Source organism: Colletes gigas, unplaced genomic scaffold, assembly GCF_013123115.1.
Source record: "Colletes gigas isolate AHSC1104 unplaced genomic scaffold, ASM1312311v1 Colletes_gigas_Sc00003, whole genome shotgun sequence".
Taxonomy (NCBI): Eukaryota; Metazoa; Arthropoda; class Insecta; order Hymenoptera; family Colletidae; genus Colletes; species Colletes gigas.
The window spans coordinates 2,122,490-2,146,799 of NW_025106632.1; the positions used below are offsets into that span (position 1 = coordinate 2,122,490).

General features: G+C 36.0%; 2 protein-coding genes and 1 long non-coding RNA gene across 9 annotated transcripts; 2 read left to right on the top strand and 1 right to left on the bottom strand.

The window, feature by feature from the left end:
- Positions 1-16: 16 nt before the first annotated feature.
- LOC122404800 lies at positions 17-5,238 on the top strand. 2 transcript variants are annotated; one of them, XR_006259719.1, is made up of 4 exons: positions 17-233; positions 3,535-3,693; positions 4,289-4,341; positions 5,105-5,238. It is a non-coding gene; the product is annotated as an uncharacterized LOC122404800 (long non-coding RNA). The 2 variants fall into 2 exon arrangements; XR_006259718.1 differs by lacking the exon at positions 17-233 and having other exon boundaries at positions 1,401-3,693.
- LOC122404795 (retinaldehyde-binding protein 1) lies at positions 4,330-17,459 on the bottom strand. Its single transcript, XM_043409022.1, has 5 exons — positions 17,230-17,459; positions 6,636-6,976; positions 5,973-6,101; positions 5,077-5,311; positions 4,330-5,002 (listed from the first exon to the last, which is right to left on the bottom strand). The coding sequence occupies exons 1-5, from the start codon at positions 17,351-17,353 to the stop codon at positions 4,968-4,970; spliced, it is 864 nt and encodes a 287-aa protein (XP_043264957.1). The 5' UTR covers positions 17,354-17,459; the 3' UTR covers positions 4,330-4,967.
- LOC122404799 (transmembrane protein 18) lies at positions 6,124-23,769 on the top strand. Of its 6 annotated transcripts, none has more exons than XM_043409031.1 (6): positions 17,598-17,811; positions 21,334-21,670; positions 22,429-22,546; positions 22,620-22,674; positions 22,752-22,845; positions 22,936-23,769. In XM_043409031.1, the coding sequence occupies exons 2-6, from the start codon at positions 21,611-21,613 to the stop codon at positions 23,071-23,073; spliced, it is 465 nt and encodes a 154-aa protein (XP_043264966.1). In that variant the 5' UTR covers positions 17,598-17,811; positions 21,334-21,610; the 3' UTR covers positions 23,074-23,769. The 6 variants fall into 6 exon arrangements, with proteins under 6 accessions (XP_043264971.1, XP_043264966.1, XP_043264970.1 ...); XM_043409033.1 differs by lacking the exon at positions 17,598-17,811 and adding an exon at positions 21,053-21,123 and having other exon boundaries at positions 21,506-21,670; XM_043409032.1 differs by lacking the exon at positions 17,598-17,811 and adding an exon at positions 21,067-21,123.
- The last annotated feature ends 541 nt before the right edge of the window (positions 23,770-24,310 follow it).

Consider the following 24,310-nt stretch of genomic DNA (forward strand, 5'->3'; position numbering starts at 1 on the left):
TTTTGCATTCTCGCGTCTCACTTTTTCCCGCCCTTCGAACGATGTCTCGGACGCGACCCGGAACCGCCATCTTTATTTCCCCCCCCCCGGGATCACCCCACATCGCGAAAACAATCGCTCGGGGAATCGTTCTGAGCGCAGTAATTCGATGGTTCGTGGTAAGTTTAGTGAGAGGAAAAGTGAAGTTTTATGTACGGGGTGTATGTTTTAAATTGGACGAGAGAAATGCGTTTGTAAGGGTTTGGTGGAAAGTTATGGGTATATGTGGTATTTTGATATGGAATACAACTTACTGGCTACTGTTACTATTATTGAAAATTACCTTTGAAATTTCTGGCAATATCAGATAGTAAACACAATTTTCGTAAATACGTTACATATTGCTGATCTAGTCGAGCCAATGTAACGGGAACTCGATTGTATTCCATATTTCTGTTCCAACATACATGATACATCATTTTTAGACAATTTTTACGTAGAGAGTTTAGAAAATAAATTACACATTTTTTAAAATCTCTGTTTGTTCATTATACAGTGCATTAAATATAATTTTTCTCGATCTCGAAACGTAAGTATGAGAACATCTTTGTCAAAACGAGTGGAATCGAAAGTGAAAATTGCTCGTTGCGTGAGAGCATAATATCATAATATTTTGATAAGCAAAAATTTTTCGCTGACGTGGCTCGTACGTGACGCATTGACCCCCCCATATGACTCGATTTCCATGCATTTGTTCGATACGAGAAATAACAAATAAATATTGCACTTTCGATCGATTTCAGGAGCAATTTGGCGAATGCATTATTCAATATTCTCGAAAACATATTTACAAACGTTTCAATATTTATACACCGACGCCATCGAAAATACGCAGTATTGTTTGGAAATCAAAGTAAGATTACCTTGAAATTATACAACGTACGATTTTGGAAAAAGTTGTTGCTTCTAGGAATATTCATCCCTCGAAAAGAAATTATTTCTTTGCATTTCCAATGATCGAACAGAACCACGAAATCACGATAGACCTATTTAAGATCCATTTAAAAAAAGGAAAAGTGATTTTTCTATTCCACACGAATTTACATAATTACACATATGTTTACTAAACGTGACCGTTAACAAACCTTGTTTATTCTCAACGACAGGTCATATTATTATAGATAAACTCGGACCTCGTTGGATGTTAGACACCGTCACCACGAGATATCAACCGATTCATTTCTTTCCGAATCAAATAATTTGTTCGTTATTCGAATCATCGTTTAATTCAGTTTTTAATGAACGTGAGAGTCTCTCGCCTTTAAATGAAAATTCTCGCGATTCTTAATAAACGCGGACCTCGTTGGATGTTAGAGACAGTCACCACGAGATATCAACCAATTCATTTCTTTCCGAATCAAATAATTTGTTCGTTATTCGAATCATCGTTTAATTCAGTTTTTAATGAACGTGAGAGTCTCTCGCCTTTAAATGAAAATTCTCGCGATTCTTAATAAACGCGGACCTCGTTGGATATTAGACACCGTCACCACGAGATATCAACCGATTCGTTTCTTTCCGAATCAAATAATTTGTTCGTTATTCGAATCATCGTTTAATTCAGTTTTTAATGAACGTGAGAGTCTCTCGCCTTTAAATGAAAATTCTCGCGATTCTTAATAAACGCGGACCTCGTTGGATGTTAGAGACCGTCACCACGAGATATCAACCGATTCATTTCTTTCCGAATCAAATAATTTGTTCGTTATTCGAATCATCGTTTAATTCAGTTTTTAATGAACGTGAGAGTCTCTCGCCTTTAAATGAAAATTCTCGCGATTCTTAATAAACGCGGACCTCGTTGGATATTAGACACCGTCACCACGAGATATCAACCGATTCATTTCTTTCCGAATCAAATAATTTGTTCGTTATTCGAATCATCGTTTAATTCAGTTTTTAATGAACGTGAGAGTCTCTCGCCTTTAAATGAAAATTCTCGCGATTCTTAATAAACGCGGACCTCGTTGGATGTTAGAGACCGTCACCACGAGATATCAACCGATTCATTTCTTTCCGAATCAAATAATTTGTTCGTTATTCGAATCATCGTTTAATTCAGTTTTTAATGAACGTGAGAGTCTCTCGCCTTTAAATGAAAATTCTCGCGATTCTTAATAAACGCGGACCTCGTTGGATGTTAGAGACCGTCACCACGAGATATCAACCGATTCATTTCTTTCCGAATCAAATAATTTGTTCGTTATTCGAATCATCGTTTAATTCAGTTTTTAATTAACGTGAGAGTCTCTCGCCTTTAAATGAAAATTCTCGCGATTCTTAATAAACGCGGACCTCGTTGGATGTTAGAGACCGTCACCACGAGATATCAACCGATTCATTTCTTTCCGAATCAAATAATTTGTTCGTTATTCGAATCATCGTTTAATTCAGTTTTTAATTAACGTGAGAGTCTCTCGCCTTTAAATGAAAATTCTCGCGATTCTTAATAAACGCGGACCTCGTTGGATATTAGACACCGTCACCACGAGATATCAACCGATTCATTTCTTTCCGAATCAAATAATTTGTTCGTTATTCGAATCATCGTTTAATTCAGTTTTTAATGAACGTGAGAGTCTCTCATCTTTAAATGAAAATTCTCGCGATTCTTCGGCGTTCTGTGTTTTTTCGTTAATACGGTCGAAATTACGAGCGTCAGCAACGTGATGCAATGTTACGAATGCCACCGTTGCTGTCGCCTCTTCGTGTTTATTACGTCCTCGTTTCCTATTGTACTCCAAATCGAGCAGCAACCAGTTTGGGTCAAGTTCGAAAGTGTTCGAGCGCGTTACGTAATTTACCAGAAACTTCCGGCCAGTGGCCTCGTCTGATTTTCACGATTTCATAAACTTTACAGCGCCCCCTTCTTTTCTAGTCGTCGAATCAGGTTGTTCCGAAACTTTCGTGGCTTTGTTCGAAATTTGTAGCCCCGATATAACGAACTTGATAAATATTTCCGTCGTCTGGAATTTCATAATTTCCGTTTCCTCGTCCTCCGGCTTTCTACTTGCCGTAGTTTTAATTAAAATATTTTTATTCCGCTCTGGATGGAATTTGAAAAACTTCAACCGTAGGCGATCGTGACTCGGTTCTATGGCGCGGGAATTGTATTTTTTCGTATTAATTACGGTCGAATAAATTTCTGTCGGATGATTTGATTGTATGCAAATGCCCGCTTCATTGTCGCCGCGAATATAAGGTTGCTAAAGTCAGAAAAAAAGAGTACACAATTTTAATTTTACTATGCAGACATTTATCTTTTTAACGGTCTGACCCTGCCTTCCGGGTTATTTACCATGGAACGGAAATTAAAAAATTGATGAGTAACAAGGTAACAAGACTATTTTGCAACCTGGTATTTAAAAAAAAAAAAAGATTTATTGTCATAATCGTGCATGGATAATCGATCATCTGAAGAATATTAGCAATCATTTTGCATTCCCATAAGATTGAATTTCTACATTTCTATGTTTCTCGACGGTATAATTCCAGGAAATTAAGTTGCAGTATTTTCCTCACGCTATAAACGATTACGGCGAAATTACTATTGCGAAAGGAATAAGATGAGACGAGGAGAAAGCCTGCGAAGTACATTTCAAAGCGTGAAAGTTAAATGTCTTGAAAACTGGCTTCGTTCGCGCCATTGTTTCGGTACGTCTATTAGATTTACCAATATTTCGATTTTACTTTAAATTTCTATCTACTTTCACGCCAGAGAATTAATAAAAATTCCAAGTAAATAACAAATAACCTACTGATTCAAATTTTACACTAATAATGTGTATTTTTAATTTCGATAACATTCCGTTTAATCGTCATTTTAGTCTCCCGTTAGTTGGAGTTACGATATCTGCCCAAAAAAAGATGGCTGCCTCGACCTTATCGTCCGTCGTTAGTCCAAGAATCCACTTCAATCAGAATTCCGTCGTCCATCAGCTTTCTGGTTTCCCTTTTTCTTACCGCTTTCTATCGCATACTACTTTTACTGTTACGATTACTCTTCCCAGCGTTACCTCGTCTGCACTTTTTCACCTATTCCACTTCCTCTTACGCCATCATTTCCTGATGTTCTGCAACTTCTCCGCATATACCACTTCCCCTCATAACTCCCAGAATAGCTACAAGAAAGAGTAACAAAAATTCGAAAAAATATTTATTAAACTAATCTAAAAATCACAAGATTAAAAGAAACCCAGGTCTTTGGGAATAATCGAAATTAATAATTACAATTTTTTTCTTATTTTAGCTTCTGCGCAACTACAGCCGTGCTTTTTCGTGTCTCCGCTAGGGGCGTCAGTGGTAAAGGGTTCTACATTATCTATAAATATTCTTATACGTTTATCCATAGTTGATATCCATTATTACAATTTATAAATGCTATTCTACGCTTCGAATTCCATTCGTTTTTCAAGTAGCCGTGTCTTTTGAATACAAATGATCTAATATTGAACTATAACCTATGGAACTGGGACAGGTGTTACGTGTTAGGTGTTGGGGTAATAGAATTCAATTTCTTTTTTTCTCTGTTCCTACTATAATCTATTCCTCCGCTCGATTAGTTTCTCATATTTTACTTTCCTTCCGGATCCGTTTCCTGTTCCCTCGTCAACCTCCCTACGCCTCCCCACCAGTTTAATCCGATTTAATCTCTTCCCTGTTATCCTTGCATCGCTTCTGTTTTAAGGCAAAAGCTTGCTCTCGCGTACATACATAACTGAACTACGGATCCGATTTTTTGGGAAAACCATTTAATAGATTTTACAGAAACCTACTGTATAAAAACATATAATTAGTTACAAATTCATAAGAAACACACAACTATCATAGAATCACTTAAAGTATAATATTTTGTACAACGGATTGCAATTGCAAATGGAAGATCTTCAGGACGTTTCAAGTAACGCGTCGTTTCTCTCTCTCTCAGTCTATTGCTCCTTGCGAAATCCGTATGAATTCCACTCTGAAAAATAGCAACAATTAATGAACATGATAGTAACCAAAAATAAAATTCTCAGCGCCGAAAGCTTCGGTCACCTTTAATTTTGTTCTCGTTTTTTATCAGAGTGGGGTACCAATCAGCGCTGGTGTAATCAATTTCCGGCAGGTCGCCGCCATAATTCTTTGGCAAGTGACTCGGTGGGATGTGAGTGTGAAGGGACGCCATTTTGCTTCCGTGGAAGAACATACGCTTCTTCAGCTTTTCACGGACGAACGGCTTGAACATCTGCCAAACCATAGTGAAGAGGAACGGCTGTTTCACTATGTGGATCTGGAAAAACATTAAATCGTTATTGTTTAATAACTTGCAAAGTTTCTGCTCTATTATTTTGTTTAAAATTAGAGAAGAGAAATGTACTGTTCAGACAGTGCAAAGAGTTACACCAAAAATATAAAACAACCTATTAGTAACTTTAACAATTTATTTTTAGAAAGCATTTTTAGAAAAATCGTGTTTTTCTAGTATTTTCATCTTTGTCGAGCATTTCTATTAAGTTCCAAGGAGACTATTTAAAGCACCGTCTACATATTAAAACATGCTCGCATTTGGTTGTATAATTCCGGGAATAAAATGTGGGTAATGCGACAGATTTCGATTATCGCGAATACAATCGATGGAATCGCAACTAAAATAGGAAGGTGTTTGACAATGAACGTATTAAATCGTTACGATGCAATTATTCGCGACGTTGGATCTTCGCGTAGTTTTGTTCGAGCAGGTGAATTACATACAATTGTATAAATTAATTAGAGAACGTTATGTAAACGAATTTCACCTATGTTTTCGAACTTTGATCAAAAAAACGTTCACAAGACGGAATATTTAATTAATGCTAAGAGACGTAAATTTGTCATCGAAGAGTTTGATTAGTGTCTACGATATATTCTGAAATGTTTAACTCGTTGTGTTTCAGAAGCGTTTTTCTACGCACTTCTTTGAGACGCAGAGGCATGGCGTCCTGGATGAAGGTAAGAAGCTTCATACTGAAGGCACGCGTGAATCCCAACACTTGCTTCATGGCCAGCGCCTCGAAATCCATGATCACGACGGTTCCAAATATCTGAAAATTTTTTCACGATTCGATCAACCATCCCTCGCTGAAGGTAAATAAAAATTAATCAGAGACGATTTACGATCCGACGAGGGGACATAAAATTGCACGTAATAACCGGGTAAAAGTTGCAAATGAACAAAGAGTCCCTGACATCGACATCGGGTTACAATTTACATGAGCAAGCGATACAGATTGTATACATAACTTCAACGTTTTTGTCAAATAATTACCAAAACATTAATAGCTCTTGTTCGTTGTCGCTTAAGTGTGTTTTGTACAATCATTCATAGCATATACATATACATGATTTATACGTCCATAGTTCACAAGATAAATCCGACCATTGAAACAAACGAGATGCTATGAGAACGTAAGTCACTGGCGCTATAAATTTCTTAATTATGCTTTACCACGTTTAAAATTTGACAAAAAACTGATGTTTAATTTGGTCATGTAATGAATCAAATACTCTGTAGAAATCGGTATTCCACGTCTCTGTATCGATAAATTACAAAGAGATGGGTAGAGATTACTCGTTACCTGGGTTTCGGGTTCCAACATGGCGATTTCGTGGACCAAATAGAATAATCGAAGTATCTGGTCGGCGCTGACTCTGGACGGGTCCCAGGTTTTCCCGCAATTGACCAAAAGCACCCTTCGTCCCTTGTGATCGGTCCCATTTAGAACGTTGACGACGTTGTTCTCCAAAATGGCGGACTTCTCGTCGGCTGGCATCAGATTGTCGAAGAGGGACGAGTTTTTCTCTTTGAACTCGGCGACCCTCTTCATCAGATCGTAGGCGCTCTTCGCGTAGAATTTGCATGGTCGCAGGAAGATCAGGAGGAAGTCGTCGTCGGTTTTGTAATAGATGGTCTTGTCCTCTGAACGGAGAAACAAAATCGGAGAATAGAATATTAGAAAATAGTTTGGTAATAAATTATTTTTATCGATGGGTAACGCTGTATGGGAGGGGGAAGTTATTTCCTTGGTAATCCTCTTTCCGAGATAATACGCGGCGTAATTAAGGACGATAACTATGGACGCCGAAACGGTGCACGACGGCGAATGATTTTCATTTCACGGGCCGTGACAGCCACGGAAGATCGAGCTGTCCTCGCGTGCCGACCAAGGAAGCCACTGCCGTAGGAAATTGCCTCCGTGATCCTCGTTAAGGAAATTGCAACGATCTCTATTTGCCCGGCGAAGTTGGCAACGGCGCTTTCGTACGAGCGAGCCTTGAATCGGTACGGGAAAACGGAGGGAGAGTCGAAAAAGGACTGCGAATCTACGCTGTGTCGCAAGGCTCCGCCATTGTTGGACGAACTTATCAGAGAAAAACACATCGCTGGGACGCGAAAGACCGTCGAGACGGTATGTAAAGTTCTGAGTCATCGTAGTCTCCTCAAAGTTCTAAATATACTTGTGGAAACAGTCCGTAAATCTCATCGAGAACGCTAAATATTTTGTTACTTTCGCGTTGAAAAATTTACAACAATTTAAACATTGCCGGATATCCTTGAAAAGGTTCACGATTTTTAATAATTTCAATAATAAACCAAGTTTCGAGCAGTGCCCAGCGAGACCCGGATAAGTGAAATCTAATTCGATTTCAGATAACCGGGGAGGGGGTAATTTCATCAATTCGTCGTTTCTAAATATACTTATGGAAACAGGCCCGTAAATCTCATCGAGAGCACCAAATATTTTGTTACTTTCGCGTTGAAAAATTTGCAACATTTTAAACATTGCTCGATATCGTTGAAAAGGTTTACGATTTTTAATAATTTCAATGATAAACCAAGTTCCGAGCAGTGTCCAGCAAGCCCCGGATAAGTGAAATCTAACTCGATTTCAGATAACCGGGGAGAGGGTAATTTTGTCAATTCGTCGTTTCTAAATATACTTGTGGAAACAGTCCGTAAATCTCATCGAGAGCGCTAAATATTTTGTTACTTTCGCGTTGAAAAATTTACAACAATTTAAACATTGCTCGATATCGTTGAAAAGGTTTACGATTTTTAATAATTTCAATGATAAACCAAGTTACGAGCAGTGTTCAGTACGCCCCGGATAAGTGAAATCTTACTCGATTTCAGATAACCGGGGAGAGGGTTATTTCAATTCAGATCGTAGCGCGCGTAGTTTTACGAGAATAGAGAGACACTGTGTTGGATTATCAACGTATATTTACGTTTTACAAGTAGGAATATTATGTCATACGGTTATCTCGTCCAACAATGACAAAGCAAATTTATATAATAGTAATTTGACGTGTCCGAGGCACGAGTTCTAATCATAACGTCTAATTTGAATTGCTCGGTACTGTACAAGAAATTATGATGCGTATATGTGTGTAGTAACATTTTGTTTCTGCGTGTTGTAAATGTAACGTCATCGATATACTTTAATTTTTCGTATCGTGTGAGATACGCGTACACTCCTGTAACTGACTGTACAAAAACAAACCGTTAACAGATAAGATAATTGCTGTTTCTTTTCGAGGAGTTAACCTCTCAACGAAGATTTCGTAACTTTTTTTTAGAGCAATTTATATATAAATATATTAATCGGACATTTTCCAGTTCGACAGTTAAATCTACACATAAATTGGATCAACGTCTATCAAAAAACGATAAAAAATGTAATCTGCTTGACCAACATAACCGTTACGCAAATTACAATTGCCTATCATTTACGAGTGTATTTCGCCAATTGCATAATCGAAACTATATCTTCGTAAACATTTAACTGGAGCAGTGCAGACGAACAAACTAATTCGCGTCAAACTTCGACGAATTATCGAACAAATTCTTTAGAATTCTTCGTGCAAATTCCAATCTTTTAACAATTTTCTTGTCAAGAAATACTCTTTTGCTTCGTTGGATATTAATTTCGAAATGTAACCTCAAGGTAGAGGCAGATGGAGCACGTGTCTTGGCCGCCATGTTGGAATACAATTAATCATATGTCTCGTAGTCGATTTTTATTTTATGGTGTTCCTAATGTTATTAACATTATTCACAAATTCACAAGCATTAAGGTTATCGTGAACATTAAAATTTACAGGAACATTATGGTTGTTACTGTTTTGCTTTATTAGATATTAATTTCAGAACATGTAATACATTTCAAGGTGGAGCACGTGTCTTGGCCGCCATGTTTGAATACAATTAATCATACGTCTCATAGTCGATTTTTATTTTATCGTGTTCCTAATGTTATTAAAGACGTCCCTAAATATAAATTAGGTTTTCGTAAGTCACTGTATATCCGCCATGTTGGAATACAATTAATCACGTGTCTCATTTTTATTTATCGTGTTTCTAATTATCAATAACATTATTGAAAAATTTACAAGCATTAAGGTTGTTATATTTGGTTATTTGAAGCGACGGTCACCGGTGACCACCAACGTGTTAAAGACGTCCCTAAATATAAATTAGGTTTTCGTAAGTCACTGTATATCCGCCATGTTGGAATACAATTAATCGTGTGTCTCATTTTTATTTTATCGTGTTTCTAATTATCAATAACATTATTGAAAAATTTACAAGCATTAAGGTTGTTATATTTAGTTATTTGAAGCGACGGTCACCGGTGACCACCAACGTGTTAAAGACGTCCCTAAATATAAATTAGGTTTTCGTAAGTCACTGTATATCCGCCATGTTGGAATACAATTAATCATGTGTCTCATTTTTATTTATCGTGTTTCTAATTATTAATAACATTATTGAAAATTTTACAAGCATTAAGGTTGTTATATTTAGTTATTTTAAACGACGGTCACCGGTGACCACCAACGTGTTAAAAACGCCCCTAAGTATAAATTAGGTTCGTAAGTCACTATATCTGCGCTGATGACTCCCAACTGATTAGGATTTTTCATCGCAGCGTTGCACTGAATCCGTTAAGAGATAGAGAGTGACCTTTCCGTGCTTTTGCATTGGTGCAACTTACACGGTTTGCATCTAAATCCTTAAAATCCTTCGTGTTGGTAGTCTGCTTTCCCCCCCTCCCCTTGGAAACTTACCTTCCTTTTACTATCTCCTTGGTTCAACTCTCCTTACTACGGAACGTGTTCTCCATAATCTCGGCGCAACGTTTGATTCATCTCGGTGTTTTGATCGCCGTGTTTGCTCTTCTCGTTTACATTTGAGACAAGCAACATTTTACTCATACAACGAACTGTTTTCTCGAAACATTCCCTGCGTGCCACTTCTGCCATAAAACACTCATATTTTCATAAAAAATAGTCGATAATTATGTTTCTACTAATTCGATCTGAAAAATTCATTATCTAATTCGAATTTATTTTATACTCAAAAAGTTTGTTTAGATAAGAGCTTTAACCATTTCTGGTTTATATTTTTCATATATTTCTCGTATTTTATCAACTTTAAACACACTTTCCTGATCCTTGGAGCCTATCTCGATTGACTATTAATCTTTCTACTCTATTTTCTTTTTCTGTTCGAACTACCCCAAAATTTGTATCTCAAATATTCCCACTCTTTCGTAAAATTGATTCTATTATTCCGTTCCAACCTTCCAGCTGGCTTAGTATGCGACAGAGATGCATTCCTCGTCTCTGTTGCCTCGTCTGCAAGGTCCGTGACTCAAAGTCTCGAGAAAAGAATCGAGGCCCTACTGCACACGAACAAATTAAAAAACAATCCCGATACATTTTAAAAACTGTTCTTGCACCTTCGATTCCCCAGATAACATTTTTCCTATACGAAATTCTGCGTGGAACAAACGTATCAGCATATCGAGATCGCGGCCATTTTGGTACCAAAGAGGAAACATCTTAATCGCGAAGAATCGTTTCAAATTTCACTTTTCTAAGGTACAGTACTTAATTCTGCTTCGTCAACGGTTCTCTAGATATTCTCGGAATAAAAAAGATTCCCTTTGTCGTTGATTCACGCACCGCTATCAGCATTGTTTTCGACGTTATCATCGTGGAACGGGATCCAACGCCGGTGCAGTAAAAACGTTATCTGGAGCGTACGAATCTCCGGTCTTTTTTTTGTTATCGTCGTGGGTCAAGGTCCACGCTGTTATCGCACACGGATTCGAAATCAATCGGCTTACGATCGATCCACGATCGTTTCGAATTGTTACAAGTTGTTTGCGCCTATGAAAATTATCTCGGCGAGCACGGTTTATTCGATAACAGCGAGTACCAGGGAGCCGAGTCCGCCGCCACGATAACCGTTATCGAACAAACGAGCGTGACCCTAACTTTAGATTTCTGATGCACTTGCAGACGCACAGATCATGTCAATGCTCCGAACGTTTTCAAACAGGAACGTTTCACGATCTTACAGAAACTCTATTTTCACTATCATTATTCCCACTTTCGAGGGTGTTACGTAAACATTTTGAGGTTAGGTTTTTAGTAACATGCTTAATTGTGCAATAATTAGGTATATTGTTTTCGTTGCTACATATTTAGAGATTTCAACAACACTTGAACGATTCACTACGTTTACTTTGACTTTCTACGGAGTTTCGTAAACATTTTGAGGTTAGGTTTTTAGTAACATGCTCGATTACGTAATAATTAGATATTCGTTGCAACATATTTGGAGATTTCAACAACTGTTGAACGATCCACTACGTTTACTCTGACTTTTTACGGTGTTTCGTAAATATTTTGAGGTTAGGTTTTTAGAAACATCCTCAATCGTGTAATAATTAGGTATATTGCATTCGTTGCTACATATTTAGAGACCTCAACAACACTTGAACGATTCACTACGTTTACTTTGACTTTCTACGGTGTTTCGTAAATATTTTGAGGTTAGGTTTTTAGAAACATCCTCAATCGTGTAATAATTAGGTATATTGCATTCGTTGCTACATATTTAGAGACCTCAACAACACTTGAACGATTCACTACGTTTACTTTGACTTTCTACGGTGTTTCGTAACCATTTTGAGGTTAAGTTTTTAGAAAAATCCTCGATCGTGCAATAATTAGGTATATTGCTTTCGTTGCTACATATTTAGAGATTTAAACAACTATTGAACAATTCACTATATTTACTCTGTCTATCTACGATGTTTCCTAAACATTTTGAGGTTAGGTTTTCATTACTTTCATTATTAGAGATTTCAACGAGTGTTGAAATAAAAATAACAATTTGTAAAATGAAATTACAATGCATTGGTTGGTGTATTATTCGAATAAAATTTAGAATTTATTTTGTTTGCTTCCGGAGATTATTTGTTTGAAGGAACGAAGCGTAAGACAGAGATGTGCTATGAAAAAAGAAAATAAACAAGAAAACAAATGTCAGAGCGTAGAATATAAGATCAAAGGTGAAATTAGATTATGGGTTGCTCTAGTATTATCGAGACTGCTTGAATGCTGTTACTGTAAAATAAATAAAACATGTCGATACGTGTATTCAGCTTTGCATCGCGTTAATTTGTTTATCTCGTAAACCTCTTTTCAAAAGAGCTCGTCAATGCCATCGAGCGCGTCCATTGAAAAGAAATCTGACAGATTCGTCAGTCACTCTTTTCTTGTCCATCTCCTTTTCTATCACTTATAATTCGAAACGAAGTAGCTGAAAGCGTGTTTTGCATATACGTGAAACCGTGAAAAGGTACGTGGAAATTTTTGGAGACGTCTCGAATAAATTATGAATTACTAAATAAACTGAATACGGCTGCTGTTTAGACTTTGAAAGGAAACAATAATTTTTAGAAATAGATGAAAAGGTAACGAGTCGAAATTGTGTAGAATTTTTCAGCACGCGATGTTACGTATGTTAATTCGCATACGATTTGCTATCCTAACAAGAAAGAATATAAAGAAGAAAAAAAATTACAGATTTCTATGATATAAGCACTATTTGTATTTGAAATAGAAAGAGTTAATATCTGAAAGAGACGAAATATATTCTTTTGATGTATTTTGTTCGATAATTTGTTTCGTGTTTTCTTCGTCTGTTTTGAGTAACTATTTTTGGGTTTGACGTTGCACAGTAATGTTTGTATTAGAAAAGGGGGGGATCTGCAGTTTGAAAATCAGAAAATTTCTGCAAGATTTTTCCCAAGGTTTCACGATCGAGAGTTTTGACGTTGATCGGTCGACGCGTGAGAAACGAGATAAATTAACGAACGTGTGTCGGTAAGAAAAAAAGATAGGAAAAAACGTAATGAAGCACGTAGGGATACTCGTTTTGTCCGCGACAGTCGGAAATACGTACTACATGATTAAACGATGACATATCGACTGCTGACGCGTCGAAAACGCTGTCAAACCTCGCGTCTTCCGCAGGTGCGAAAAATTACGTCAAAATCCAACGCTTGTTTGCCAGCGATAAAGCCTAAGGTGGATTAACAATCAGTTTTAGCCATTTATCGTCGACTAATTGGATCTCGATAGCGCTAAACTTTTAGCGACAGGCTAGAATTTCGTCGAAGAAAGATTCTGTTCGTTCGCGATCGGGGATAAAAGTAGTTCGATAAATATAGTCAAAATAGACCAGAAATATATTTAATTATTAAAAGATAAAATCGTATCGAGATACGAATATTATTGCTACTCTTGAGAACGAATGGAAAACGAGTATTCTGAGTTTCATTTTTTTAATTTGGGGATTTGAAAGAAATTGAAATTTTAGAGATTGTATATGGTTTAAAAGATATGAAATTTTGATGAATAGTGATCTCAATTCAATTCTGGAAAATATAGTCAAACTAGACCAGAAATATATTTAATTATTAGAAGATAAAATCGTATCGAGATACGAATATTATTGCTACTCTTGAGAACGAATGGAAAACGAGTATTTTGAGTTTCATTTTTTTAATTTGGGGATTTGAAAGAAATTGAAATTTTAGAGATTGTATATGGTTTAAAAGATATGAAATTTTGATGAATAGTGATCTCAATTCAATTCTGGAAAAGTTAATATTGTTTCTAGGGTAGAAGTTCCCTCCCTTACCGATTGAGAAACGTAATATGTAATACTAGATTCGAGGTAAACAACGAACAACGTGTGAATTTGACAATTAGTATGAATTTTAAGTGTTAACTGTCCCAAAAGAATCATATTTTAAGAAAATTTAAATCAATGCTGCAATATCGTACACTTTATCTCTTGCTTTTTCATATCGTTTCGTTCTCCGTTTCCTGTATCCGCCATTTTATTATCACAACGATCAGTTTGCTATTTTAAAAACTTTACTAACAGTTCAAGTTCAGATCTTTTTATTTCTGTTATTAATATTTCGTAATTTAATTAGCTTTTTAGAGATCTGTAAGAGAACTGAAATTACAGCTGATAATATTATAAATATATAAAGCAGTATCTGCTGTGTGGTCTCGCTGATACGTCCACTAGAGGATCCAGAACGAAACGTCATAATTTTTAATATTTACTCTCGACGTCTAAGTATGTACACCTCTCGTACATAATCGTTTAACGACTTAAGGCAAACAAAAGAAATTGAATTAATTTTTACATCCACGAGAAGCTTGTTTTAAGACTAAAATGGCCATTTGTAATTTCACACAAGCAAAATATTGTTCCCAGTTGCTACAGCGAAACATTTCGAAACAACACGACGTACACTATCGCCCATAAATTTAATCGCATCGAGTAGAAAACGGAGTAACTCCGATATAGAATATCCTTGGATGTGTAATAAATGGCTGGTATATAATAATTAATCGAAACAACAAATACCGTTCCCCCGGACGAGCTATTTTTAGCAACATTTCGAACGTCATGCATTTTGAACGATCTATACAGATAATTACATAATCGTGCAAGCTGTGAAATATTAAATAAAAATGATAAACATCTGAGAAACATACTGGGAGCAATAACGATTCTGCTGGATTATCTGAATAGTAATACATATATGGCGATCAAAGTTTTACTCTGAAGCTAAGAACAAACATTCTTTTGATGCTCTGTGAGTTTGAGATTCCAACTACTTTAGTAAAAAAAACACACACACACGATTAATTGTTCCACATATATTTAATTTACTTTATATAAATGATCTTCGTCCAAGATCTAAGAGTAATATTTTGTTTTTAATCATAAAAATTAATCCAAAATCTGATCGAATGAGATGAACAAGAGGAGGGTATTAAGAAGAGGATAAAATTCTTATCTACGTACAAACCTCGAATAACAAATACGTCTATCAGTTATTCGTAGATTGCAGATTTTTATGCAAATTCATATATTAATAAAATTAATAAAATAAGAGCTTCGTAGAGGGTTCTTTCAACCCCTAAATACAATAATTCTTATCTCACTTGAGTTTTTGTTATATTTTTGCATATTAAATGCATTCTATAGTTTGTTGACAATCTAAATTTCCCATAAATGCATAAATATCCGCAGTCTAGTTATTAGTAAAATAAGAGTAAAAAGATTCCATTGCAAAATGGAGGGATACAAATTTTGTGGACATTTGGAAATTCGTAATTTTGTAAATTTTGTTGTGAATAAAAATTCCAGTGAGTGGTAACTCTCCCTAGAGGTATTTCTAGTAAAATAAGAATAAAATAGAAATTTCGTGGACGTTTAGAAATTTGTAATTTTATAAATTTTGTTAAGAATATAAAAATTCAGTGGGTGGTAACTCACCCTCGAGGTATTTCTAGTAAAATTCGAGTGAAAAGATTCGATTGCAAAATGGAGGGATAGAAATTTCGTGGAAGTTTAGAAATTCCTAATTTTATAAATTTCGTTGGGAATAAAAATTCAATGGATGATAGATAACACACCCTCGAGGTATTTCTAGTAAAATTAGAGTAAAAAGATTCGATTGCAAATCGAAGGGATAGAAATTTCGTGTAAGTTTAGAAATTCCTAATTTTCTAAATTTTGTTGCAAATAAAAATTCAATCAGTAATAACTCACCCTCGAGGTATTTCTAGTAAGATAAGAGTGAAAAGATTCGATTGCAAAATGGAGGAATACAAATTTCGTGGAAGTTTAGAAATTCCTAATTTTCTAAATTTCGTTGCAAATAAAAATTCAATCAGTAATAACTCACCCTCGAGGTATTTCTAGTAAGATAAGAGTGAAAAGATTCGATTGCAAAATGAAGGGATAGAAATTTCGTGGAAGTTTAGAAATCCTAATTTTCTAAATTTCGTTGCAAATAAAAATTCAGTGGTTGGTAACTCACCTTCGAAGTATTTCTAGTAAAATAAGAGTGAAAAAATTCGATTGCAAAATGAAGGGATAGAAATTTCGTGGAAGTTTAGAAATTCCTAATTTTATAAATTTTGATACGAATAAAAATTCAGTGGGTGGTAACTCACCCTCGATATATTTCTAGTAAAATAAGGGTAAAAAGATTCGATTGCAAAACGAAGGGGCACCAATTTCGTGGAAGTTTAGAAATTCCTAATTTTCTAAATTTCCTTGCAAATAAAAATTCAATCAGTAATAACTCACCCTCGAGGTATTTCTAGTAAGATAAGAGTGAAAAGACTCGATTGCAAAATAAAAAGACACAAATTTCGTGGAAGTTTAGAAATTCCTAATTTTATAAATTTTGATACGAATAAAAATTCAATGGGTTGTAACTCATTCTTGAGGTATTTCTAGTAAAATAAGGGTAAAAAGTTTCGATTGCAAAACAAAGAAATACAAATTTCGTGAACGTTTAGAAATTCCTAATTTTCTAAATTTCGTTGCAAATAAATTTTCAGTGGTTGGTAACTCACCTTCGAAGTATTTCTAGTAAAATAAGAATAAAAAAAGATTCGATTACAAAATGAAGGAATACAAATTTCGTGGAAGTTTAGAAATTCCTAATTTTATAAATTTCGATACGAATAAAAATTCAATGGGTTGTAACTCATTCTTGAGGTATTTCTAGTAAAATAAGGGTAAAAAGATTCGATTGCAAAACGATGGAATACAAATTTCGTGGAAGTTTAGAAATTCCTAATTTTCTAAATTTCGTTGCAAATAAATTTTCAGTGGTTGGTAACTCACCTTCGAAGTATTTCTAGTAAAATAAGAATAAAAAAAGATTCGATTACAAAATGAAGGAATACAAATTTCATGGACGTTTAGAAAATTCATAATTTCATAAATTTTGTTGGGAATAAAAATTGATTGGGTGGATGACTCACCCTCGAGGTACTTCTTGAGCTCGAGTATCCCTTGTTTGACGTTCTCCTCTGTCTCCCTGAGCTCCTTCAAGGCCACTGCCCTGGCTTCCGGTCCCGGTGGTTGCAGGTGAAGCTCGAACGACATCGTTTCCGCTCGCGGACGATCGATGTACCGATTCGGTGCGTGTCGCGGCGACGAAACGATCCTCGCGTCAGGACGTCCGCGATATATCTGTGACCCGATATATCTCGCACGAGGAGAAGGAGGCCTCCTCTTGTCCACCATCTCGATCCAATCTTTGACCGCTCAAAGTCCAGCCGTTATGGCGGCCCGATCTCCGGGACGTGCGCTCGTCGGCGGCCGATTTCGTGCCGCTAGTGTACACCGAAAGATGAGACACATCAGCAACGCGTCACCCGATAACGAAGAAACATAGGACAAACTTTGCTCGGCTCGTTCAGTGCCGTTGATAAGCATCGATCGACGCGAACGGGCGGCTCGCTTCTTTTTGTGCTCGTGGATAAAATGAACATGGAACTGGGATCGAGGGACCTGTCTCGTTTCCATCCACCCTATAGATCGATGGTATTGGTCCACGAAAGGTAAGCTTCGGGGCTTCGAACGGGGCTGTTGGGCTGGGACGATTCAAAAACCTATTCTAGACTGCCATTATCTCCTCTTATTTTGTGATTTTTTTTTTTGAATGGTAGGTAGGTTATTTCGAACTGAGATTTTGCAGCTATATTCACTCATCTCATGAGTATGTCCAGTATTTTTTTCATCGAGAAATATTAAAAATTGTGGGAGTTATAGCTTCTTGTTTAATGGGTCTTCTGAGAAAGTTGAACTACTGGGTTCCATGATTCTGGTTGGTGTTCTAACCTGAAACAGAGGGGCTATAGCAAGTTGGTTATGGCAAGAACTAGGAAGGAGATGTAAAAGAATAGATTGATGGCTAGTGAATGTGTTGGAAGGCATAAATCATGCAATTTCTGGACGATTTTTAAATCTATTAAACATTGCTCTCTGTTTCGCTCGTTCTCAGTGTCTTCTGCTTTTTTCTGCAATACCATTGAGCCTGACAGAGAGAGTAGACCTCCCTCGTTAACGTTCTCTGGCTAGTCCACAACGCGAAAGTTATCGAGGGAACGATAGTACGTAATTACCTGCAACGCTTCGCTTCTTCGTAGCTTCGAAACTCATTTCGAGGGGCTGAATAAATAACCTCTCGTCCCCTGAAACAATTAAGCAATTGCTATAGGCTCTGTTCAGAGAAAAAAGATGAAAAAAATGAAAAATCGTCCATACGATCGAGTGCACGCTGGGGTAAAGAAGAGTCGTTTGAGTACCCTTCTTCTGTGATTCGTTAAAGATGAGTAGGCTGGTTGTTCTGGATCTAATAACCCCCTGGAGGTGGTGTCGCCAGGGGGTAGAAACAGGAGATCTTCGAATGTGAAGGTTATAGCGAGCGTTACCACGCAGAATTACAATCAATGTTAATGTGGATCTATCGATCTCACAAGGCAAATTAGCGGGTTTCTTATACAGTAGTATCTCATAATGTGACGTTTAGCAATATTTCATCCCATTTTATTCGTGTTACAACATTCTACCAGGTTATCGAGATCTAATCGGATTTTAATGGCAAAGAAAAACTACTTTTTAAAGTTTTAGATCGTCTGCGCGAGGAAATCATTTATTTATTTGGCGAATATAGGGTGACCCGTTTAAAAATCACTCAAATATAACCGATAATTATAGTGTGTTTATTTGTACCAAGGAAATTGAAACGATAAGTACGAGAAGAAATGTATAACGCAACGTTAAATTTCCAAAAATTCAGTCGAGTAAATTTTTTACAAATTTTATTAGAAATTACGATCATTTTGACTGGTTTGATAATTCTAGTGTTAAAATTATATATTTTTATATAGATTGATTACATATGGCGAAAAATCATTGGTCTAAAAGATATCTTGATTTTAATATCGAGTAGCAAAATAGTGAATTTCAACGTAGCTGTGATTTTTCATTTTTCATTTACTTCGTGGATTTATAAATGCATCGAAGATTACGTAAATGTAACTAGGGTTTGCTGCGAGTCCCGGCGATTTGCATCGTCTCTTCCTTGTATCTTGGGACAAGACTTTGTACGCGAATATCGTTTTTTTTTTCCTCCGAGCTGCTATTCGAGACAAAGAGTAACAATTATGGCGGTGAATTGGTGCTTTGGTTGGAGGACGATGCGACGTTGATGACGCAGAATAACTGGATACTCTTGATCTAGTTGTTCCAGGAAAGACCCAAAACTTTTGCAGTGTCATAAACAAGAATTAACAAGAATTATAACGTTTAATTTAAAAAAAAGAACAAAATTATAAATAAATGTTTCTTATTCTATCTTATTTCTATAAAAATTATGAATTTTAATCAAAGTTAAATCCTCGTCAGTTGTATCTATGATATTTCTTTCAATGATTTATTACCTCGTATTGTGGCGATTAAATCGGCCCAAAACGATTCTTATAATTAATCTGTGCGATTTATACAAATTGAAAAAATTATCGAACCAGAATTGTAAAATCTATCTTCCATTTGAATAAACAACTACTTATCGAACGACGATAAACATAATCGGATGCAATACAAAATATTCCTCAAGAAACAATCTATGTATAATCTCGTCCATTGTATCGCTTCGAATTTGTTCTGCGCAAATTGATCAATAGCCTGATCGTTGAACGTTATGTAAATTTTCAAAACCTGTTTAAAATTATTACCGATAAAATGCATCGTGCGAAACGGTTTAAAAATTCACTTCCTTGATCGCTTTCTGTGAATTGTTTCCCTTCATCGACACGAAAATGTTGCTTCGTTTTTTAAACACGCGCGATAACCATTACTATGCTTCAAATTTAACAAAGTGAATATATATCATTACAAATTATTGACGTCGATATAACAAATACTATCACTATATTAGATTTCAATCATGTGTTTGATATGCGCGAATAACGCTTTTGAATTGCACGTTCGGTAATGTAGAGCCCTGCAAAATATTAATATTATACGGAATTATCTGATGAACCAATTTATAATTAACACGATTACCAAATCGATCACTAAATGTTAAGTACCTCAATATTATCAGTAAAAAACTACAATTTAAAAAAATCAAATTCTCGAGTACATATCCAAGATTAACAACTCTAACCTACATTTATCGTAATAATTTTTATCAGTATATCGTCTAGAACTATTTTGCTAATATACTGTAGCATTTCAATGCGTTATTATACCGTGAATTATAGAATTAAGATTAGATAAACACGATGGAAGGTTCTACTTAATTTGCAGCATCTTGATTCGTGTGAGTCTATATTTCGCAACACGGGGCCGAGCACGTGGTCAACGATTATGAACGAATCAGAAGTGGTTTTACTCTTCTGTCAATTTTTCTATGTGCTCGTGAATCGTTTGATCAATTCTTGATCAAATCGTACGTGCAATTTATATCAAGGCGAATCTGCTTTATCTATTTATTTAACGAACGGAACGTTTTAACGTTAAAACAGTAAACAGACCGTCCATTATCCATTTAATTTCGCAAACGAAGTCAAGAAATTTATTCGTATTATTGGTTACATTCTGAAAGACTATTGCACAAATTCTCTGTGTCATATCAATTCGAAGCCTGTAATCACACGTCATAAAATCATATTTTATTCCCCCGTTATCGTTTTTATTGCATCCGTGTTTAGCAGAGGGCGCCTTCCATCAATGACTTTTCAGTGCAACGATTATAGATGAGTAAAACAATCGCAGATGGCGGTACTCTCTTCGTGCGATGTAGCCATTGAAGTTGACGCTCGAAAAACGAAGAAAAAAAGAATAATAGTCGCGTTTCGTCCTGGGTGCGGTGGGCAAAACTTACTACTGAATTTACCAGTAAGGTCCTGGCATAAATCCGGAGGATATTTGAACGAAGTATTTCGTTATTGATATGGAACAAATGCTCTGTTCGAGACTTGCGAGAATCGACGTCTATATTTAGACCTCTAGCGGTGACTACGCGAAAATGAATTGATGCGTGTATTATTCTAAACGTGTTAATCCCCGTGAAGTTCCATAAAATCGCGTGTGCGACGACGGGAAAGACGGGAACGAGGCGGTAAGAGAGGGAGATAACGTCTGCTGTGCTGTTACCACGAATATTTGTTTTTCCCGTGTGCTGCCGTGTACGCGGGCGTTTACTATCTGCGTCTCTTTGGTGGGTTTCGTTCCTTTCATCCACAGCCGCATCGATTAAAAGGAGCCAGCGGAAAGGGCACCGCGGCCCGAATTTATTTTGCGGATGTGCAGTTTTTTCCCGTACGGTCCGAGAGTTTCGTCAGCGATACGATGACGGATGAGAACCAATTAAAGTCGACGATCGACGGTTTTCTGCCGTTCTTGCAGAGCGTGAGTGTTTCGATTCTTTTCAATATTTTCGCGACGCTATCGAACATTCATCTCGTTGTTTCTTCAACCACTGACTGCTTCTCCGATTTTTCATCCAGCTAGCACGAGAATAACCGACAGAGAAAATTAACGTTTCCTCTTCCCTCGGCGGCTTTCGTTCTCGGTACATAGCCGGCGAAAATAATATCAAACGCAAAACCACTGACCCACATGTCAATCTTTATTGGCTTTGCGATTCGATTGTCTAGACATATCGGAGATATCTGTCTCGTGACACGGTTTCCATAAACCCTGCTTTAGTAATAACCGTCCATGAGAAATATCGTCGAATAAAAATGTTTACGGGTATTCCGACTCCGCAGTCTATTTTCGGCGCATGTATCACCGTTGGCCAATTCATTCCATGGTATGGCACTGTCACTTTTTCGTTTGTTTCGTTCTAGAAATTTCGAGAAATGTTCGCTTTTCGAATTCTGTTCAAAAGTTGATCTCTTCTCTCTCTTATCAAGTACGATATTCGATATTTTCAGTGCCAAAGATTATCGTTTTGAATAAGTCACGACGCGATATTTAACACATGAATAATTCACGATTATAAAAATAAATTGCATTACATTATTCTTTTTTCCACTGCGATACAATTTTAATTTTCTATTTGCGTCTTTGGCGATCCATAGTATTTTTATTTCGTTATGTAATATCATCGTGGAGCGAATATCAAGATACAAATGCCTGGATTGAATTACAAATCATTGCAGATTGAGTGGAGGGACCCATGGCTTGCCTTATTATTGACGTTCCATATCGTTGTCACAATGACTGCATTAATGACGAGAAACCATGCCAATTTTCAAATTATGTTATTCCTTGCTCTGTGTGAGTATATTTATATCTCAAACGAGAGTACTAATTACTCTGTATTGTCATACGTTTTGTTTCTACGTTTCAGTACTTTTAGTATATTTTTCCGAAAGCATCAATGAAGTTGCTGCATGTAATTGGATGTAAGTAATTTAAGATGTAAAATTATTGCCTAAACAAGCAATGTACATGTAACGATATATTTATAAAATTTCGATAGGCTATTTTCAAGGCAACAGTATTTCGACTCTAAAGGACTCTTCATATCAGTAGTATTTTCTGTGCCTATCTTGATGAATTGTATGATTATGATTGTAAGTAGATGAAGATTTAATAGGGTTATAAATAATCAATGCGTATTGCTTGTTAATGCATTTCCATTCGTTCGTGTATTATACTTCCAGGCTAGTTGGCTTTATCAATCCAGTCAATTAATGACCAGTCTGAAGAGAGCCCAATTAAGGCAACAAGCAAGGAATCTACAAATTGAAGACGAATCTACAAATGCAAACGGCGCCGTTGTAAGGGAAAAGCAGGAATAAAGTTTCTAGTCCGGCGACAAGAAGTGTAAAAACAAAAGAATGAGAATGTACATTACCGAAACACAAGCACTAGCTTACTCTCGCCACAAACAAAGTGGTATATCACGGCATTATGAAATTCGGCAAATGTTATTTAAGAAAGATAGCATTTTCTAAAAAGCTGATGCCGACATAGTCATTACTGTAATTCATATTGAAGTTGACTATTTAAACTGTCGGTAAGCTGTACTTCCAATCTCGTACTATATGTGTATGATGTTATTGATTAGAATGCAAGTATGAAATTTTAAGTATAACTTATTCCATAATTAATCGAATACTGAAATGTGAGAACCATGGAAAATTATGTGTTCTATAAATGGATATTATCTTATATTAAGGTACATTCCGACAATTCTCTGCTTTTATTTAAACGTTAAAATATTCGTTGCAACTCAAAGTGTTCTTAATATATTTACCAGTGTACTTATTATTGTAATATGCATTGCTTCTAGGAAAAAAAATTGATATGACACGGCATAATTAGATAATTATGGTTCTAGGTACATATATATGTATGCATGTATGCGTGAATGAGTATACATTTTTTAGGAAAAAAAAAAATTGCTGTCCCAATCAAGGAATATCGCGCTTATATTTGCAATCAGTGAAAACATCCTTATGCTGTATATTTGTGTAAATCAGAGAAGATTTTTCTTGCCGTCATATTTAATGTGTGACTAATCAGTCTAAGTAATAAAATATTCCTTCATAAAACTATGTAATTTTTATTTACTACACATGCGTTATTTATATTATCCATACATCGATATATATCGATTTGTAGGAACAGTATACGCGTATTTAACCCCTACTAACCGACGGTGTTGATAAAATCTAGTGTTGGTAATTCAAACATAACGTATCGTCGTATATAAATTTTATAAAATAATATTCTCACTATTATTTTGAAAATAGAATAAAAAATAAGATCGGATTCTTTTTCAAAAACAAACTTCTTTCGTGGTCACAATTTTACACATCAATGTAATACGTAATTGTTGAAAGTAGACCGTTTGTCGAAATGAGAAGATGAATTTCATTTATTCGCATTTGAATTGTATATAGAATTACTATCGCGACTTGGAATAAACAAGGACCTAAACTAATGATCGAGTTCGTACCGATACCAAGAATTTTACGAAGTGAAGAAATACAGACTTACGCGAGATATGATTTTGTTTGTATCCTTACGTAC

Bases quoted from the DNA above. Each gene is read 5' to 3' on its own strand.
- LOC122404795 (XM_043409022.1), bottom strand. From the start codon at position 17,353: ATGTCGTTCGAGCTTCACCTGCAACCACCGGGACCGGAAGCCAGGGCA. The intron at 6,977-17,229 runs GTGAGTCATCCA...TTCTCCGTTCAG, and splicing joins GCTCAAGAAGTACCTCGAGG to AGGACAAGACCATCTATTAC. The intron at 6,102-6,635 runs GTAACGAGTAAT...AAAAATTTTCAG, and splicing joins TGTTGGAACCCGAAACCCAG to ATATTTGGAACCGTCGTGAT.
- LOC122404799 (XM_043409031.1), top strand. From the start codon at position 21,611: ATGACGGATGAGAACCAATTAAAGTCGACGATCGACGGTTTTCTGCCG. The intron at 21,671-22,428 runs GTGAGTGTTTCG...AAATCATTGCAG, and splicing joins TTCTGCCGTTCTTGCAGAGC to ATTGAGTGGAGGGACCCATG. The intron at 22,675-22,751 runs GTAAGTAATTTA...AAATTTCGATAG, and splicing joins GTTGCTGCATGTAATTGGAT to GCTATTTTCAAGGCAACAGT.